Consider the following 18,632-nt stretch of genomic DNA (forward strand, 5'->3'; position numbering starts at 1 on the left):
GTTGCGGCAATAGCATAACCCTGCCTCAGGCAAGTCTTGCCGCTTGTTCGCCAACCCACGCCCTCAGCTGTTTCGTTCTGCGTTCCGACGCCAAAACCTCTTCAGATGGTGACCCATCAGCGTTACGCCGGAATGCCAACCGGAGAATTGCGCCAATCCGGCCTGCAGCTTCAGCCTGACCCTGTGTTCTACCCCGACGCTCCTCCCCTTCGACCCCAGAGACAGCCCAGAACTCCTCCCTGAAGGTGTCTCGCAGCAGCTGCTCACACGCATAGCCATGCCAGCCGTCTAGGGTCATGAACCCTATAGTTAAGCAGAGCATATCCAAATCCATTCCGAAGGGCATACCCGCCGCCAGAGACCAATCGACGATACCTGATCTCGAACTTGTTCTCATCGACTAGAATGTTCGTCACTAAGAAGTCGCCATGCGTGAGGACTTGTGGGTAATCTTGACTGAAGAGCAAAGGAAGATACTCAATGAGCCTAGACAGCATCGAGTTGGACAGAATGGACCATGGTGATTCCTCCGCCAGCCGGGCGAGTATGTCTTTTACGGATCCCTACTTGCCTCTCTGCTTGGGCCGAGAGCTGGACCGACATCGCGCAAAGTACCTTGAAGAATATGAGCAAGATTGCCTCCGAGTATATATCGGGCTTATGTGGGAGTTGCCGAGCCAGGTGTTTGACAAAGACTCCATGCTTTGCTTCCTCTTCGGGATCCATTTCCACCTGAAAAGCCAGGACTTCAGTACAGGATGAGCCTCGCAGATAGGGTATGGAGTAGATGGACAGCGGCGGATCGGCTTCCTCCACGTCGCCGTGACAGGTCGACTGCGGCACAAGGTCGCCGTGAATCTCCTTGGCCAACTTGACCATCTGCTAGTCGAGCCTGGCCCCCGGTTCTCTGAAGGATACAATGAGATCTTGTTGTGGCTCAGGGCGCCCACTGCAGATGACGGTGTAGCTCATTGAGCCTGGGCTGTCCACGGGGCGCACCGTCGACGCGCCGCAAACCGACTGTGCAATTTCGGCACATTGCATCTGCGATGGCGATTTGCGGCCGCCGAAGAAGCGGTCCGTTGCCTGTTGGGCCCAAGAAGACTGGGTCATTATCAAAAGTGCAGTTTTCTGGGATTGTGCTAGCAGTGGAAGGTCGAAGCGTGAAAAAACCGTTGTTGGCTGCGACGGAATTGTCAAAAGTTTGGACGACCGGGCTGGGTATTCACGGTTTACTCACTCAACCGCCTGCCTGGTGCTGCAGACAAACAACAGACGCAACAACCAACATGCATTGAACCAGGCAGCAACCCCTCATTTCAGCCTTCCTTTATGCAACAAGGGGCTGCACTTTCACCTCGCGTATACGATTGGGTACCTACCTACGGCTATTCACCGCAAACCTTTCTGGAGCGCAGATATGGGTTGCTCAGTCAGTAATAACTGGCCATGGGTGCTCGTTGGGGGCCGATTCTATCACCCAGATGGCGAGAATGGAATGCGGACATGGATCCGGCAACCAGGCTGAGGACAGCAAACAGCTGTCGGCAGATTGTCCTAGACTTGGCCGCTGCCAATAAGCTAAGACGACGCGGGTATAAAAGGAGCACCGGATCCTCTTGAAGGGTGGTTCAACGGTACGCAAACTCTTGTCAACATCAATCCTCACAATCAGTGTGCCGGTGCCTTTGTTCGGTCAACTCACTTCTCTTACCTCGTCAGTTCAACAACATGGCTGCTGCTCAAACTCTTGCAGTCGTGGATATCCCCGGTCTTCATCACTCGCCCAACGCTGAGGAATTTGCGGAATCCCGGAACGTGTATGCCTGGCTGCTCCCCAGACCCCCCCCTGTGATCTTCCCGTCGCACACGGCAGCCATGGTACCCGACGATGTTTGGGTGAGGCGCTGGGGCCAGCGGGGAAAGATTTCCTCGTCGGGAATTCGCGCAAGGCAGTCGGGGGTATGCTGAAACAAGATGTCCGCCTTGGGCTGGTTCAACTGGCCGTAGTATATCACGTCGTCCTCCACCGTTGCGAACATGGTGTATTGGAAGTCCCCGGTGTCCTCGTCGACTTCTTCAGACACCCAAAGCAGTTCCTCCCAACTGGTAACCTGCGGCGCCATGGCGAAGGGGATATCCAGGTAAAGTCGCAGAATGATCGGGATGACTGGATTGGATTATCAGATCTGGGTGAGCTCTCCGGTCATTTGCGTCAAGTATTGCTTTCTCATCGACTCTATTCCTAGAAACAGAGTATATGCTAGTGCTTACGAGCTGGCCAAGACGTCTTGGATCTTGGGGTGAGCGGTCGTGCGCGCAATTGCTAGCACTTGTATCGCATTGCATCAGCGAGCACGGTTATGAATTCTAGTATCCGTGTAGTGGTATTGTACTATACATACCTACTGTAATCTCAATTATGTACATGGAACAATTTAAAAAATCTGGCCCTGCTACCAAGGTTATAAGTGGTTATAAGTGGTTATGTGCCACGACCCCACTACAACTGTCCCAATTCGGCAGTCGGTGGGTGGGGTCTGGTGGTTTATATCAACTTCATGCCATCTCGTTGACGGCAACAGATTTCAAACTCGACGCAGCAACGTCTTTCGGGCCATCAATCGCCAACCCATCACATCGGGCTACCCGCACGAGAAGATGCCAAGCCGAGCATGTTGCGACTTCTGACGCGGCCGACTGTGCCGCTTGGCTGCCTGCGCGGCTGCCCTCTCCGACGCAGCAGAAGCAGCAGCAGCGCCGCGGCACGCAAGGTCTCGGACCCCCTGAGGATCCTGTTCTGCGGCTCCGACGCGTTCAGCTGCGAGTCCTTGCGCGCCTTGCACCGCGAACATGTGCGCAACAGGGCGCTGGTCGAGGCCCTGCATGTCATGGTGCTGCCGGGGAGGCGGACGGGCAGAGGGCTGAAGCGGCTTCGCGAGGGTGAGCACCCGTCCACCACCCCCCTTTGCCCTTTGCCCTTTGCCCTTTGGCGAGACGCCCGTGCCCGTCCGTGTCGCGGCTGGTCGTGCTGATTTTTCGCCAAATAGTGCCGTGCAAGGACCTGGCGCGCGAGTTGGGGCTGCCGGTTCACCAGCGTGAAACCTTTACGAAATGGGACGTGAGTATTCTGCATGTTGTGCGTGTGCGTGCGTGCGTGCATACGTACGTACATACAGGTCGATAGCTGACGCCATCTACTCTTAAGTTACCCCGCGGGATAAACCTCGTCGTTGTCGTCTCGTTTGGCCTCTTTGTCCCCGGGAGGATATTGAGATGCGCCAAATACGGAGGCCTGAATGTGCACCCGTCCTTGCTGCCAGAGTAAGGGTTTCCCACCCGCTGCCCCCGAGTTGCCCAGCGTTTGCATGGAACCGCACCAACTCTTTGCGCGCGGAATGTGCCCTCCTCGGCCAAAAAGGAAAAAAAAAAAAAAAAGAAGAAGAAAAGAAGACAAAAGGAAGAAGCTGACGGCTCGTTCTGCAACAGCTTACGCGGGCCGGCGCCGGTTCACCACGCCGTGCTCCGGGGCGACACCCACCTGGGCGTCTCGCTCCAAACGCTGGACGACGCGGCCTTTGACCACGGGACCGTTCTCGCCCAGACGCCCTGGCCCGGCATACCGATACCGCCCGACGCCTCGTTCGAGCAGGTCCTGCGCAGCGCGGCCGCGAGGGGGGCCGACATGCTGGTCGAGGGACTGCGCGACGGCGTGCATGTGCCCCCCCACCGGGACGCGGGCTGGCGAGCCGCGCAGCTCGCCGGCAAACCCCTCGACCATGCGCCCAAGGTGACCAAGGCCGACGGGCAGGTCGCCTGGTCGAGCTGGGCCGGGGACCAGTTCGTCCGCCGGGTGCGCGTGCTCGGGTCGGTGTGGACCGAGCTCGTCAGCGACACGGGCGCCGCGCGACGCGTCCTCTTCCTGGACGCGCGGGCGGTCGAGGCCGGGGGGGCGACGGCGGGAGGCGCCAGGGGCAAGGTGGTCTGCGAGGAGGCGGCGACTACCGCGGAAGCTGGTGGACGGGTCGAGAGGGACGTGGTGGTGGACGGGGAGGGGGTGCTTGTGAACGTCGACGGGGCGGCGGCGTGGGTGCGAGTCACCAGGGTCAAGGTGGAGGGGAAGCCGGAGCGACCGGCTGCCATGGCGTTGAAGAGCTTCATCCGAGGGTGAGCTGGGGCTCGCAACACGTCGGGGGGGCGTTGATTGGGATTTGGCTTCGAGTTTCCAGGGCCAGTCAGCACCGCGTGTCGCACGCCGCGGGCGATAATCGCGGCGGGCGATGGGAGGAGCACGAGGAGCATCGTGACGGCTGTCAACTGTCAACGGGACGGAGTCCCGGCCGTAAGTTGAGCAAGCGCGGGTCAAGACCTGCGTACTATCTCTGTATCTCTGTATCTCTGTATCCCTGTGTATCCCAAATGTCTGCTGCTTCTTTTCCTGCCCTTTTCGCTCTTTCGTCGGTTTTTAATTTATTTATGGATTTATAGATTTATGGACACATGTATGTATGTATGTATATACTGTATTCTTTTTTCCAGGAAGGCGCAAGACGAGCCCCGTCTCGTTTGGCGCCGAGTTACGCTCACGCAGCGACTCACTAGACGAGGGAGATCGAGGCTGTTGGTTGAGCTGTGAAATCCCAGCGTGCCAGCACGCGCTGGTACATCCGACGGCTATGCGTGGAACCTTTTCCCCTATCGACTCTCAGGGGCAGCCGACCTTTTGCAACGCAAAAGCAACGCAAAAGGACCAGTCTGGCGCCTGCGTCGTTTCTTTTGCTCGGGTGGATGGATGGATGTTGGCGCAGGGCTGGCGAGGGCGGCTGAGCCAGGGATGAGAAGGCTTTATGTACAGTAGTTGGTGGGGCCACACCTAGAGCGGCGTCGCTGGTTCGCTTTTAGTCCATGTATTCCGTACGGAGTAATGGTCGGTTATATTTGACAGCGGCGACATGGGTACGCACATGTATCAGGTCTGGGCCCTGGGCTGGCGTGGTGTGGTGCTTGGGTTCCGTCTTCATCACCCGCGCGGGCTCTGTGTCATGTGGTCTCTGCGGACGGCGGACGGCGGACGGCGGACGGCGGACGGGGCAGGAGAAGCAGGGCTCAACCCCGTAGAGGACGCTGGACATACTTGCCGCCGCTCTGGTTTCTGGCGCCTGCTGGTCTCTGGGCAGCCCGGGCTGCCGGACTCATGATGGCAGCACTGAGCACGCACCGAGCGAACTGAAGGTTGAGTCGAGGGCAGCAACTTGACAACTTGAGCTAGACAACTTGACAGCTTGGCACGTGACAGCAGGACGCCGCCGCCCTCGACGCAAAATGCGCGGCACGCGCTAGTCCCTAGCCGACCCCGCCCTTCGGGAGCACAGCCAATCGGACGCCCTGCGGACATGCTGCCATGCGACAGAAAGGAAGGAGGCAGGGGCTGGCGGCCACCACCCCACTGCCTGCCCCCGTGCCGGTCATTCTTGGCCGCGTCCCACCATCCCACCGCCCCACCGCCCCGCCGATGGGCAGACGCCAAGCTTCTTCCCTCGTTCTTCCTCGCCCGCCCCGGCCCAGACGTCAAGACGCAAAAGCCTCGGGTGATGGATGGGCCACGACAGAACCGCTGCACAAGACCGAATACCATACCACCAGACTACTCCTCGCCATCGCCCTCTTGAGACTTGGGCTGGGTTGCCAGCAGTGGAACGCTCGCGGCCTGTGCCATTTCATTGTCCTCGTTCCTGCGTTAGCGTTGGTGCTCTTGCCAACTCCAAGATGGATGGCAGAATCTTGCCGCACCGCACGCCTCAGGGCCCAGACCCGTGTGCCATCCGTCTCTGCGGCCCGCTCTGAATGCAATTGTTCCTCGAGAGCTCCACCAGGCTGAAGCCAGAGACTGGGTGATGCCGATGCCGTGGCTCAGGGCAGGGGCTGGAGCACGTCGCCTCCCGCCGAGGTTCCCGTGTCCTTTGGGATCAACAGACGAATGCGAGTATCAAGGGAAACACAAGAGTCTCTGCAAGGCTTTGAAACTTATTCTCCAACGTCTCATGGCCTCTCGCTACTGTCGAGGAACGGGGCTTTTTTTTTTTTTTCTCTCGGGCTTGACAGACGGGCAGACGGGCAGAGGGCAGAGGGCAGAGGGCAGACGACCAGAAGGGCAGACCAGACTTGCTGCCATGCGGCCGACAGTGACCACGGCGACTGCCATCTCGACACGGTCCAGACTCTCATTGTTCCGCGCACACCTTGGCCATGTGGAGTTTCATCCGTGGTGCTAGCCGTCTCCCCAAGCCACCGCCCTCCTACTCCTAGTCTGAGGAGTCTTTCGCCGTGAGCTAGTTGATGGCCCCCAGCCCTTATGGACCGTGGCGGGTTTGCTGGCGGCTTACTTACGCATGTTTATTGTCTTTAGCAAGTCGGCCAACGTTCAACCTTGGGATGGGCTAAAGGGGAAACCCCCCGTGCGGCTCAGCTCCCAACTCATGGGCTTCAAAAGGAAGCCTCGAGCCCACACCGGCAGGTCTTGGAACTCAGGTTGCTGGTCTAACTCAGAGCATCTCGCTCGTTCCTCTGACGTACCGAACGTCGCGTACACTCGTTACTGCCTCCCAGCTGTTCTTCACTCGTTTTTTGTCTTCTCGCGACGCCTCTCCAAGTCCAGGCCACAGTCGTCATGGCCCCTTCGCTCCTTTCCCTGGGCGCTTCTGCCCTTGTCCTTGCTGGCAATGCCGCCGCCGTTCAGTGGTATCTCCAGGACACATATGACTCGAGCAATTTCTTTCAAAAGTTCACCTTTGTCACGGTTAGCCAGCCATGCCTGTCTTGTTCAGCATTTGCCTCATGAGTTTGAGTTCTTGCACTACCTTGCAAATCCATTCATCCTCGCCCGCCTAGGACGAAAGACTAATCTTGAGAGGCATACTCTAGGACGCCGATCCAAACCAAGGCTTCGTCCAGTACAGGAGCCAACGAGATGCCGTCAATCTCGGAATCGCCAGCACCGCCGGTGGCCAAGTGTCCTTGGGAGTCGACAGTTCTAGCCTCCTGACAAGTTCCTCCAACGGCCGCAGCAGCGTGCGGGTCGAGTCCAACTCGAAATTCAACCAGAACCTGATTATTGCCCGGTTCACTCACCTGCCCGAGAACAAGTGCGGCACCTGGCCCGCCTTGTAAGTATCCGCCTCGTTCCCAATGCTGAGTTCAGGTGTCCTTGCCCGAACCCCGGCCGGCCTACCGGACCTGCCGCTTCGCTCGCGGGCACGGGTCGGCTTGCTAACTGCCCTTCGCAGCTGGACTGTCGGTGACAACTGGCCACTGGACGGTGAAGTCGACCTGCTCGAAGGCTGGAACACCAACCCGTACAACAAGCCTGCTCTTCACATGGGCGACTCTGCCACCTACGGCAGCTGCACTCTCGACGGGGTCGGCCAGACAGGAACCCTCGCCACGTCAAACTGCGACAACCGGTACTCGAACCCTCCTTTCCAGTACGAAAATCAGGGATGCGTGGTCAATGACCAGGCTGGCCCCTGGGCCTCGGCAAATGGCGGCACCTGTACGTTTTATGTTTTTGAATTTTTTTGATTTTTTGATTTTTTTTTCTTCTTTTTTTTTTTCTTCCCTGTGTCGAGGGAAGCCCTCAATTCTGCCGATGCCGAAATTTTTTTTTCTAACACCCGTGATTCGCAGTTGCTCTCGAATGGACCAAGGACTTCATCAAGGTCTTTACCTGGCCTGCCGGCTCCGCCCCTACCAGCATTGCTTCCGACTCGCCCGACTCTTCCACCTGGGGTTTGCCAGTTGTGTACCTGAAGGCTTCCCAATGCAACATTGACAGGATCTTCAAGAACCAGCGGATAATCCTCGACATTGCGCTGTGCGGCAACCCGGTTGACCGCCCGGGTATCTGGGACCAGTGCCAGCGGCTGACCGGCAGCACTTGCGCCGACTATGTTCGCAACAACCCGAGAGACTTTAGCAACGTGTACTTCAAGGTTCAGGATATCCGCATATTCAGCCAGAACTCACAGACCAGCAGTTCCACGACCTCGACTACCTCCTCTGTCTCGGCTTCTTCGGCCTCGTCTTCGGCCTCGTCCTCGGCTTCTGCGGGCACCAGCTCTTCGCCCTCCTTCTCCGCCCAGTTCCGCAACAGCACCGCCACTGGCAGCAACACGGCCTCGACCTCTGCAGCCGCTCCTACAACCTCCTCCTCCCAGCCCGCTGGCCCTACTGCATCCGGGTCCGGCAGCTCCATCTCCATCCTCAGCGGTCCCGTCAGCTCCGGGTCTGCCACGCCTCTGACCACCTCGACCGTGTACGCCACCTCCACCTACACCATCACCAGCTGCGCACCCACCGTCACCAACTGTCCCGTCGGCAAGGTCACCACCGTCACCATCCCCTTGTACACAACCGTGTGCCCCGTCTCCGGGAAGAAGGACGCTTCTGCCACGCAGCCTGCCGGCATGTTTGTCGAAGCGTCTGCTTCGGCGCCTGCGCCTGCGCCCGCGCCCGCCACCACCATCACCACCCGGGTGACCAGGACCTACACCGTCACCAGCTGCGCCCCCACCGTCACCAACTGCCCCCTCGGCAAGGTCACCACCGAAGTCTACACGACGACGTACTGCCCCGGTGAACAGACTGGTGCCTCGGCCGGATCCATGGGCGGCTTCACCCAGACTCTCCTCTCCCCAGCGGCGTCGACCGGCGTCTCGGCCGGGTCCATGAGCGGCTTTACCCAGACTCTCCTCTCCCCGGCGGCGTCGACCGGCGTGCCGACCGGATCCGCGGGCGGCTTCACCCCGGCGGCGGTGACCACCGCTCTCTACGAAGCCAACACTGCGGTGCCCCAACCGCCCGTGCCTAGCAACCTCAACAGCACCAGCGCCAGCACCAGCGCCGCGACGAGCGGCAGCAACTGCCCCGGGCCCATCTGCCCCATTTCCGCCGCCAGCAGTCTCTCCAAACACGGCGTGAGCGCCTTCGCCCTCCTTGCTGCCATTGCGGCCATGGTGCTGTAAGGTCGTTTAAAAACGGGCATGTCCTTGCCATTGAGCTTCCCACTTTTGCAGCCCAGGCTGGGGAAATGACGCAAAGCTTTTCTCTCTTTTAATTTCATTTCTTTTCTTTTTTTTTCTTTTTTTTTCTCTCTTATGAAACGACGACGGCGAACTCGTTGGCTTCACTATATCCCACGCTTGCTTTGTTGTACCTTGTCTCTCTGCACAAAAAGCCAAAGGTTCATGGTGAAACACGCACATATTTTTTTTCTTTTTTCCCTTTGTCATTTTCTAATCATACCACGAGAGATGCAGTAGCGGGGTGGTGGGATGGGTAGGGAGGAAAGGCGGTCCCAGGTAAAAAGCGCGTATATATGTATATACATATATATCTATATATACATGGCGGATTCGCTGCCCGTGCGGGCGTGATGTGAAGTGAAGCTTACTGGGCAGAAATGCCACGCCACGATTAAGGCGGGCATTCCGTGTGACGGCGTGCTGTGCTATTTCTCATGCAAAGAGAGGCGTCAAGTAAAACATGGCCATTGTGGATGCCAAACCTTTGCATTGCTTGCTCGTCTTGCATGCCTTGGGGCCTGGGTAGTCTTGCCCTGGTGCAGGCACATAATGTAGACCAGACTTGAACTGCTGCAATGGCTTGCAATCTATTGATTCAACAGAGCACATGCAGCTTTTGGTGGATCAACGCCCCAGCACCGGGCATCTTACATGCACTCTGTTTCCCTTACCCCCTACAGAGGAAATTTTCAAAGAGGATGCGATGAAAAAAAAAGAAAAAGAAAAAGAAAAATCACAAGACGCCATCTCATAACCTCGAGCGGATCCATTCCGCCCACTTGCACAGGTCCTCCATGTGCTCGAGCACCTTGCCCATCTTCTCCCGCGTAACGTCCTTTCGCGCCGACACGCGGTGCAGGATGTTCTCGTCGACAACGTCCACCACGCCGCCTTCCAGGATCTTGAGGGAGACGTTGGCGGTCGCAGCGCCCATGGGGAAAACGACCTGGAGGTGCGGCACGGGGTGAACCCACAGGATGACGTCTAGGTTTGCGGAGTCGTCGGGCCCGTCGGCGGCCGTCTCCTGCGCCTGCGCCCGCGCTGGCTCGCCGCTGCCGCTCACAAACGCGGATAGCTGGTCCTTTGTGGTGGCGTCGGACGCGGCGGGAGGCGGGTCGGAGGGCGTGGTGCTGGAGCCGAAGCTGTTCTCGAGGAGGATCGCCAGGAAGGCGTGCTGCCGCAGCAGGGGCAGCATGTCGAGGAGCTGCCGGGGGTGCGAAAAGGGCATCTCGTGCACGGTCTGCGAGTAGATGGGCTTGTAGACGAAGAGGGTGTTGCGGTGGTGCTTGACCCGCGCGACGTGGTGCCGGTCAAAGACGCGGACTCGGCGGCGGCGGCAGATGGCTCGGGACTCGCTGGGATCGACCTTGGCGCCGGACGGGAAGGGGAAGAGGAGGCTGTCATAGGTTGGGGGCCACGCGGGCTGGCCGCGCTGCTGGCCCATGTCGCTGTGGGGGTTGGGCGGGTTGACGCTGGCGTACATGTAGAGCCGGGCCCAGTCGTTCTGGGGAAGAACCACGGGCGGGTCGAAGGTGACGGTGAACATGACCCGGGGCACCCGCGTCGTGGAGAGGTCGGGCTGCAGCAGGTCCATGCCGGCGTCCTTGTTGTCGTCGGACTGCGGCAGCGACACGTTTTCCGGCTCCTGCCAGTCCAGGACCGTCTTGGCCGGCCCGGCTGCGGCGTCCTCCTTGGTGATGTCTTTCGAGAGCCAGTTGTCCGACACCCGCACCGGGGGCACTCCGCTGCCATCCAGCGGCGCACATCCCAAGAGGAGAGACCAGACCCTGTCGCTGTCCCTGTCGCTGTCCCTGCCGCTGTCCCCGTCCTTCTTGGCAGCAGACAGGGTAGGCTCGTCAGCAGGCGGCACCGCAAACCTGCGCTCTTTCCAATACTGTATGGCAAGGCCGACCGTGCCTCTCTCGTGCATCACCGGCCTGCCGTGTCTCGAGCACATGGCCATGTCGGACAGGTAGTGGTCGGGTTTCCCCTTTGCCGCCTGCTCGTCGCGCAGCTTGGACATGTCCCACTGGTACAGCCTCTCCAAGCTGGCGTAGATGCCGGCCAGGGCTTCGTGGCAATCCAGACCCGGCACGATGCTGAGCTTATCCAGGCCGGCCAGACGCTCGAAATTCGAGGCAAAGCTACGAAGCGACTTGGTCAGGGGGCTCTGCCCCGGGGCCAGGGTCAGGTCCTGCAGCAGGATCCGGCCCGCAGCGTCCATGTGCCTGGACACGGACGGGGCGGAGCCGTGGTAGGAGAGCGTCACGCTCTGGACGATGTTGTTGTCCAGCACGATGTCGAGGGCGACGGCCGATCCGGCAATGGCCAGCGTCCTCGTCTTGCGTCCGCCGGGCGTCCGCTGCTCCTCGGACAGCAGCTCAAGGCCAATCTGCTGCGCTAGGCGCTCCAAGCCGGCCTCGCTTACGAGCCCGCGACTGGCCTGCGAGGGATGGTCAGCATCAGCCCCCGCCTCGGCGGTCTTGCTTGGGAAAACACGGCACCAACGCTCAGGATCTTCAGTATGGTGTCGAGCCGCTTGAGCTTGTCGTCTTCGTTGGCGAGCGCGGCGCCGATGGCATCCAGCCCGCCGACGCCGACGCCGACGCCGACGCCGACATTGTCCAGCGCAATGTCGAAGCCGGCCCCCATGCCCAGAGCGCCCATGGCGGCCGCGGTGGAAGGGCTGTCAAAGTTGAAGGCCCCCATGGCGGCCGAGTGGCCCAGCAGGCTGGACGTGGCGGGCGATTTCTTGACCTGCTGCGGGGAGGATTTCGGGCCGCGCGGGGAGAAGGCGGCCTGGGCGGCGTTGGAGAAGGGAGTGGACACGGGAGGGGTGGCGGCCGCGAACTGCGACGGAGTGCGTCCCTGCTGTGAGGGCGCGTGCTTCATGGGCGTCGGGGTGGCCATGGCGAGTGGTGATGCTGAAGTCTCGAGCGGGCAGGCGGGCGGGAGGATGACGATGCGAGCGCGAGCCGGGAAGTGTCGTGCGGGAGAAGAAGGTCGAGCAGGCGCGGAGGCTTAAGCAGGGGGGAGGGGAGGCACTCGGCCTGGCTGAGTTGCGTTGCTATTTCCCGTGGAGCTGGAATGTTGCGACGGACGGTGACATGACGCGTGCAGGGGGAGGAGGAGGAGTTGTCGCGTAGCAAAAGATCATGGCGCAGCGGATGTGGGATGGGATTGGAGGATCGAGGTTGGATCGAGGTTGGAGGTTTTATGGTTGGCGGTTTTGGCCTGGTTGGTTTACTCCAGGCGGGCCGCTCCAATGGCTTGTCGGCCGGCCGCTGCAGGGCTCGTCGGCAGCTGTCGCGGGCAGCTGTTGCTGGCAGCTGCGAGTCGACTGGCAGCCGGCTCGCCCCACCCGCGACTCTATGGCGACACCCTTTCATCACCCAGCTCACCCAGTTCATGACTTCAAGTGAAATCTCAAGACCTCAAGCTGCTCACTCCAGGCCGTCTTGTCCCAGTCGAAAAGCTGCCCCCAATCTTCCGACTGCTCCCTCCCTCTGCACGCACTTTCCATCATGTCCTCGGCAGCAAGCCTCGCCAGGCAGTCCCTCCCCCAGCGAACCATCCGTGTGCTTGTTTCCCCCATGCCCTTGACCTTTGCTGAACGCCGCTCCGTCCTGCAAGTTCTGGAACAGTACGGGCCCATTGAAACCTTCAAGATGGCTCCGGTATGGCTCTCCTCGTCGTTGGCGGGCTTCAAAAGGAACTGGCAAGCGAGCGGCCAAACATGTCTGACCACTGACTGGCCTTGGGCGTTCGCAGGACCTTTATGCAAATTTTGTTTCCGTCACCCAAAAAGCCGCCACGGCAAGCCAGCTGGTTGCGTCCAGCCCCCTCGTCTACCACATACCCATCCCTCGCATCGACACCAACGTCCTCCTCGCCGACTTGGAAGACACCCAAGGCATCCGCCGGTTCGACCGTCAGCAGCCTTCCGTCACGACTCCTCCTGCGGAATCAGCCGCCACGGAACGCGCGTTTTCCTCGCCCGACGAGTCGGCGCCTCCTCAAGGGCAGAAACAGTTCAAGCTGCACATTTACCCGGCGCCCGACTACTCGCACAAATTCGCCATGTCCAACTCGCCGCTGCAAGAGTCTTGGCCTGGCGCCTATCTCAAGGACAAGTCCTTCATGGCAGCCGCCCTGAAACAGTCGCTGCCTCGGAATATGCCGTCCAAGGGATTGGCGCACTGGCTGGTCAACATGGGCAACAACTACAGCTGCAAATCCGACCGCTTGCAATTGAAGAGCTGGCTCCCTAGCAAAATGAAGGAATCGAAACGCACTGACGGATAAAAGGCACCCGTTGCGCCATCGTCCGAGACGGCACATGGCAACGAGTGCACAGAGACAGTCCCGTCCCTCTGCTGCTGAACAAGTAGCCGCCAGGGCTTCTAAGCGACACGACTTGTCGAAATAGTTTTGCCAATCCATACGCGGCGCCGCTGAAAGCATCTCGAATGACTGGGCCAGCATTACCAAGTTCGGGGGGGAGGGGGGGGGGGGGGGGCAAAACGATTGGGCAATCCATGCTCGACCAGGTTAAGACAAGCATCGGGATCTGCATTGGCTGAGCTGATGGACCAAGCTCTTCACCCTCGTGCTTACGGACTCATTGTCCCCATTAGCTGACAACTGGCTGAGGAGACAAGGTTGAGGTACCAAGTTTAGGCACCAGAGCTGCCCACACTAATTCCAGCACCGATCCGCTCTCGGGTTAGTTAGATTTGTCCGTGTGTTGCAAAACCAGTGAGGGGGAACCAGACTTTCTAAGCACGCTCAAGCGGTAACTCACCGGCAACAAACTATGACGAATGGCTTGCAGGCACAGAGATGGTTTCCCACAAGGGCGACACAGCCACAGGCTTGGTGGGATGGGCTTCTTCTGCATGGACAGGGGGGTGGTCCTTGGATGCGCAGCGCGGCGCAGCTCCTCAGGTCCGGACTTGACGCCATCGTGCAACTATCTGTATTCGCGCAGCGCACGGCACACGGCTCCTTGCCAGAGGCCCAAAGCTCGGTCGACGCCAGCACTCATGACTCCTCCCTTTAGCCTGCCCCGTCTAGTCGCTTCAAGCTTCAATGGGCCCCTCGCCATGCCCAGCTAGTCGTGGTCCGTCATCTCATTCACTAGGCACCAGCAAGCACCAGCCTGCATATTGTCGTGGCGTTGGCTCAAATCAGGGCACGGATGGCGTGGATCCACTTGAAGCTCTCGTCTGACCTCATCGACCTCATCCTTGCAAGCCAAGCCACCCCCGAGAGCTGCGTCACGTCAACTACTGGCAATCCGGCACCAGCCCGCGCGCATTGCGATCCTGTACCAGGGATCCAGCCAGGGACGGACGGACTTGGCTTGGACTGGGTCAAGTAGTAACCCCAGCCAAGTGCGGTCCCAGCGCCAAGTCAAAGATCATGACAGCCCAAGAGCACCCGATCCGATCAACAGGGAGGCACAGGTTGATCAGAAGAAGCCGTTGATTTATATCATGTGCCCGTCAGCTTCCCGCCCCCTCTCCCTCCCACCAACCGAGATTTCCTCCCTTTATCCCTGTTTCGCTGTTTGCAAAGTGAAAATCGAGTCTGTTCAGACCGTCTCTGCGCAACCCCCAAACCAGCCTGTACTCTCGGTGCTGCGTCTGTAAAACCGCATCTCCGTCTCGCGTCGTCGTCGTCGTCGTCAGAGCCCGAAAACATCCGTTCTGCGCAGCCTCGCATCACTGTCTCCAATTGAAGAACCCTTTCTTTTTTTGTCCCTTTTTCTTCTTCTTTTTCTTTTCAAGATGGGATTCGGCAGTTTCGTCCACCACATTGGCACATTCTTCTTGTTTGTGGCCGTGGTCCTGCTCATCGTAGTGGACATTACGGCCCCCGTGGTCAATCACCTGTCCATCATGAAGGTCGACCTCGGCATGAACACAGCGTCCGCCGACCAGGTGACGTTTGGCACGTTCGGGTACTGCGTCCGCGGCATCAGGTACGTCTAAAAACATCGTCCTTCCCCCCCTCCTCCCCTTCCAGGGCAGAAGAAAGCGCAGAGGACCGCCCCGGCTCGGCTAACCCGGCCGTTGTCGACAGCGGAGGCTCCGACAGCTGCACGCACTCCCGGATCGGCTACGACCCGGCCGGGCTGATGCGCAGCCTCGACGGCACCGACTTCAGCGGCGCGTCCGCCAGCACGGCCAAGGGCCTGACCCGAGTCATGGTCCTGCACCCCGTCGCCACGGGCCTGTGCTTCATCGCCCTGGTGCTCTGCGCGGCCAGCGGCATCATCGGCTCCTTTGTGGGCTCGCTCGTGTCGCTGCTCGCGTTTGTCGTGACCCTCGTGGCCATGATCTGCGACTTTATCGCCTTTGGCATCGTCAAGAGGCACGTCAACGACCAGGGCGTCAGCACCGCCCGCTGGGGCTCCGGCATCTGGCTCATCCTCGCGTCCGCCATCTTCACCCTCGTCGGCTCCGCCGTCGTCTTCGTCACCTGCTGCTGCGCCCGCAAGAAGACGCCCGAGCGCCAAAAGGAGTCGTGGAACAACAAGGCGCCCGCCGCCGCGGGGGGCCGCCGCCGCCGCTTCTGGTAGCCGGGATTTTTCTCTCCTGGCTGGCTGCGCGCGCCGACACGTCGGTTGGTTATCTTTTGAGCGACGGGAAAGCAGCCTGTTTATTAATTAATGTCTAATTATGATGCCTGCTGTTTTCTCCCTTTTCTTCCCTTTTTTCTCTCCTTCTTTCCTTTTTTCTCCTTTTCTTTTCTTTTCTTTTCTTTTCTTTTCTCTTCTTTTTTTTATCCGGTTTCAGCAGCGTGGGATGACGGCCGCAGGGGGTAATGCCATGCATGATGCGACACGACGCTAGGATGCAACAGGTGCGTGATGAGAGTCGGGCCGACTTGGTTCATGACGGGGTCGTCAGGAAAGACGGGATACACTCAACTACATATGTACCGAGAGTGCAAGGATAGCGATCCTCTCCAAATCTAGTTTGGCACTCTGCGCCTGCAAGGGCCGATTAAGTAGCCCGACTGATGGTTTATTCCGAATAGACTTGACTGAACAGGTGGCTCGTACTATGCTTTACGTGACCTGCTAGACAGGCAGGCGGGCAGGCAGGCAGGCAGGCAGGCAGGCAGGCAGGCAGGCGGGCAATTGGAAGGAGCCAAGGCGTTGCCATTGCACTAGAATGACGAAACTAGGAAGCAATTCCACCTGTCAGGAAAAAAGACAAAGCCAAACAGCCTGTTCTTTATGAGCCCTCGTACGGGGACATGCATTTTTGCACCGTATCCAGGAGATGGCCCAGCCGACCTAGTCGAGCAGTCTGATGAGACTGACTCCATCCCACAAGGGCAGCATGACTGACTCCAGCCTCGTCTCCCGCGCGACATCATCATTGAACTGGCGCAAAGCCTCAATGTTCCTGTTCCACACCTTCTCGTCGCTGATGCGGCGATCGGTCCTCGTCGGGTCCGCAACGTGACCCGCGCGGAGGACGTTGTCGGCGACAATCAGACCGCCCGGTCGGAGGAGGCGGCCGGTGCTTCCGGGCTGCGAATTGGCCAGGATCACGGACAAGTAGTTGGGGTAGCCTGACTTGTCGGCGTCGAGGAAGACAATGTCGTAGGGCGCGCTTGGCCGGAGCTTGGGCAACCTAGATTGCGCATTTCGCCTCAGTTTGGCACGCGCGATCATCCGCCGGACTAGACGGGCCAGACGTGCAAGAGGAAAGAGGCAGCACGCTTACGTTTCGGCGCCGTCGCCCACTATAATCTCCGTATTGCTGATTCCCTGCCTGGCGACCGCGGTCTCGGCCAGCTCGGCCAGACGGGGGTCGTACTCGAGGCCGGTGACAAAGCCACCCGGCCCGACGGCATGGGCCCAGAGCATGAGCGAGTAGCCGACGTAGACGCCGATCTCGAGGACTTTGGCAGACGCGGCGGCACAAATCAAGGTTAGTTTTTTTTTTCGGTGTCCGTCTTTGCTTGTTGGGGACGGAAAGAACAAGGCAGACAGACCTCGCTTGGCGCCGAGGGCGCGGGCCAGGAAGCAGTGCAGCTTGGACTGGAAGACGGAGCTCAGCATCTCGGCGTCGGGGCGGCTCTGGCACATGTGCGCGTGGTACTCGGTCAGATGGGCGGGCAGGGGGGTCGAGTGCGCGTCGGCGTACTGGGTGACCTTGTCGCCGGTCGACGGGTCGTCGAAGAGGTTGGTGTGGCCATCCTTCATCGTGACGGAGGAAGCGGGCGCGGACCGGGGGGGGGGCCTTGGGATGCAGGAAGAAAGGAAGAAGTAGTAGAAGGTTGCAGGTAGGCGGCAGAGTCTCCGAGACCCCCTTTTGCCGCCCTGCCAAGTCGGCCAGCAGGCGGTACACTTATATATACATGTCATGTCCGCTGCGTCAGATGTCTCCGCCGGCCTGCCGCGACGCGACGCAGAAAGCGGATTGGGGGCGGGCAGGCTGGGCTGGGGGGCTGACCAGACTCGACTCGACATAATTTGGATTTTCAACCGACGCGCTCGAATTCAGAGCCTCGCCAGGATAGGCCGGCGCCGGACCCGTTCCTGCCGCGATGGCGGTCAGCCTGCAGGTGACCTGCCTTCCTAGCCTAGGTAAAGTAGGTAGGTAGACAGACACGCGGGGAAGGCGGCCGCGGGGAGCAGCTTCCCGCTTTCCCCCAGCCTGTTCCTGTTCCCATATCATTCACGTCTGCCACTCATGTCTTGCCAACCGGGGAATCCACCCAGCGGAGATTTTTCAACTTGCTCTCCCTTGGCCAATTGCGTCCCGCGGCTCTGATCTGACGCTTCCTCGACCGACCCCTTTTGGCCAAGCCCGACTCGGATAAGATCAAAGGTCCCCCCAGCCTCCTCCCGTCTTTAGGAAGGTGCTCAGGTTCTACGCAGTACTTGTCAGCAACCCCAGTATCCTTGCTTCGTTCTATTTTTGCCTATGCTCAGGTCACGTGCCGAGCCAGTGTCTGCCGTTTCCCCCCCGCAAGGATGCCGTGCAGCATCGGGGGTTTTTTTGTGCACACGGCACAAGCTTGGGCCTCCGCTATTGTGCATCCCGAGTACCGAGTGCCGAGTGCCGAGCACTCGAGTCGCGTTAGGTCTGGTACGCTCCCTCTGACAAGCCACGAGGCTAATCGTTTGGAAAGCATCTCCTTCGTACGTCTGGAAACCCGTTTCGACTTGCATGGTGTCGAAGCCGGATTATAGCCAGCATAGATCAATTACCTACCTAGGTACGGACGTACATGCACCTACCTACCTGTGAGACCCCCCCCACGTAGAAACCAAGTGCCTTCTACCCCTCCAGGCGTGCGTGATTGGTCGGCTAGCCTCTTGCGACCCCATGTCGTCCCTCGTGGCTGCCAGGCAAGCCACCTGCAACCTCCCCCCGGTTGTACCAGCTTGATGGCGTGCAGACCGGTACTCCGTATGGAGTAGTCAATACAACATCATGTCCAGTGCCATCTGCACTCGGCCTACGCATACACACTTTTTCGCCAGCACAAAACGGGCGGACGGTTTGGCTCAAAAGAGAGATT

At 59.5% G+C, this 18,632-nt stretch overlaps 8 protein-coding genes across 8 annotated transcripts; 4 read left to right on the top strand and 4 right to left on the bottom strand.

The window, feature by feature from the left end:
- Positions 1-25: 25 nt before the first annotated feature.
- On the bottom strand, positions 26-1,113 carry UV8b_00294 (uncharacterized protein; the record flags this gene model as incomplete). Its single annotated transcript, XM_043137792.1, has 4 exons — positions 26-239; positions 349-563; positions 616-834; positions 919-1,113. 4 exons carry the CDS (start codon positions 1,111-1,113, stop codon positions 26-28), a joined length of 843 nt encoding a protein of 280 aa, XP_042993726.1.
- Positions 1,114-1,778: 665 nt separating this feature from the next.
- On the bottom strand, positions 1,779-2,126 carry UV8b_00295 (uncharacterized protein; the record flags this gene model as incomplete). Its single annotated transcript, XM_043137793.1, has 1 exon — positions 1,779-2,126. One exon carries the CDS (start codon positions 2,124-2,126, stop codon positions 1,779-1,781), a length of 348 nt encoding a protein of 115 aa, XP_042993727.1.
- Positions 2,127-2,675: 549 nt separating this feature from the next.
- UV8b_00296 (uncharacterized protein) lies at positions 2,676-4,171 on the top strand (the record flags this gene model as incomplete). Its single annotated transcript, XM_043137794.1, has 4 exons — positions 2,676-2,943; positions 3,051-3,121; positions 3,209-3,324; positions 3,490-4,171. The coding sequence occupies 4 exons, from the start codon at positions 2,676-2,678 to the stop codon at positions 4,169-4,171; spliced, it is 1,137 nt and encodes a 378-aa protein (XP_042993728.1).
- Positions 4,172-6,667: 2,496 nt separating this feature from the next.
- UV8b_00297 (uncharacterized protein) lies at positions 6,668-9,020 on the top strand (the record flags this gene model as incomplete). Its single annotated transcript, XM_043137795.1, has 4 exons — positions 6,668-6,796; positions 6,922-7,163; positions 7,284-7,549; positions 7,684-9,020. The coding sequence occupies 4 exons, from the start codon at positions 6,668-6,670 to the stop codon at positions 9,018-9,020; spliced, it is 1,974 nt and encodes a 657-aa protein (XP_042993729.1).
- An 808-nt stretch (positions 9,021-9,828) lies between these two features.
- Positions 9,829-11,990, bottom strand: UV8b_00298 (uncharacterized protein; the record flags this gene model as incomplete). The annotated part of the gene is made up of 2 exons (XM_043137796.1): positions 9,829-11,523; positions 11,589-11,990. 2 exons carry the CDS (start codon positions 11,988-11,990, stop codon positions 9,829-9,831), a joined length of 2,097 nt encoding a protein of 698 aa, XP_042993730.1.
- A 614-nt stretch (positions 11,991-12,604) lies between these two features.
- UV8b_00299 (uncharacterized protein) lies at positions 12,605-13,385 on the top strand (the record flags this gene model as incomplete). Its single annotated transcript, XM_043137797.1, has 2 exons — positions 12,605-12,757; positions 12,852-13,385. 2 exons carry the CDS (start codon positions 12,605-12,607, stop codon positions 13,383-13,385), a joined length of 687 nt encoding a protein of 228 aa, XP_042993731.1.
- Positions 13,386-14,872: 1,487 nt separating this feature from the next.
- Positions 14,873-15,666, top strand: UV8b_00300 (uncharacterized protein; the record flags this gene model as incomplete). The annotated part of the gene is made up of 2 exons (XM_043137798.1): positions 14,873-15,066; positions 15,168-15,666. 2 exons carry the CDS (start codon positions 14,873-14,875, stop codon positions 15,664-15,666), a joined length of 693 nt encoding a protein of 230 aa, XP_042993732.1.
- Positions 15,667-16,389: 723 nt separating this feature from the next.
- UV8b_00301 (uncharacterized protein) lies at positions 16,390-17,307 on the bottom strand (the record flags this gene model as incomplete). Its single annotated transcript, XM_043137799.1, has 3 exons — positions 16,390-16,732; positions 16,826-17,003; positions 17,097-17,307. The coding sequence occupies 3 exons, from the start codon at positions 17,305-17,307 to the stop codon at positions 16,390-16,392; spliced, it is 732 nt and encodes a 243-aa protein (XP_042993733.1).
- Between the last annotated feature and the right edge of the window lie 1,325 nt (positions 17,308-18,632).

The sequence above is a fragment of the Ustilaginoidea virens genome, chromosome 1 (genome assembly GCF_000687475.1).
Source record: "Ustilaginoidea virens chromosome 1, complete sequence".
Lineage (NCBI taxonomy): Eukaryota > Fungi > Ascomycota > Sordariomycetes > Hypocreales > Clavicipitaceae > Ustilaginoidea > Ustilaginoidea virens.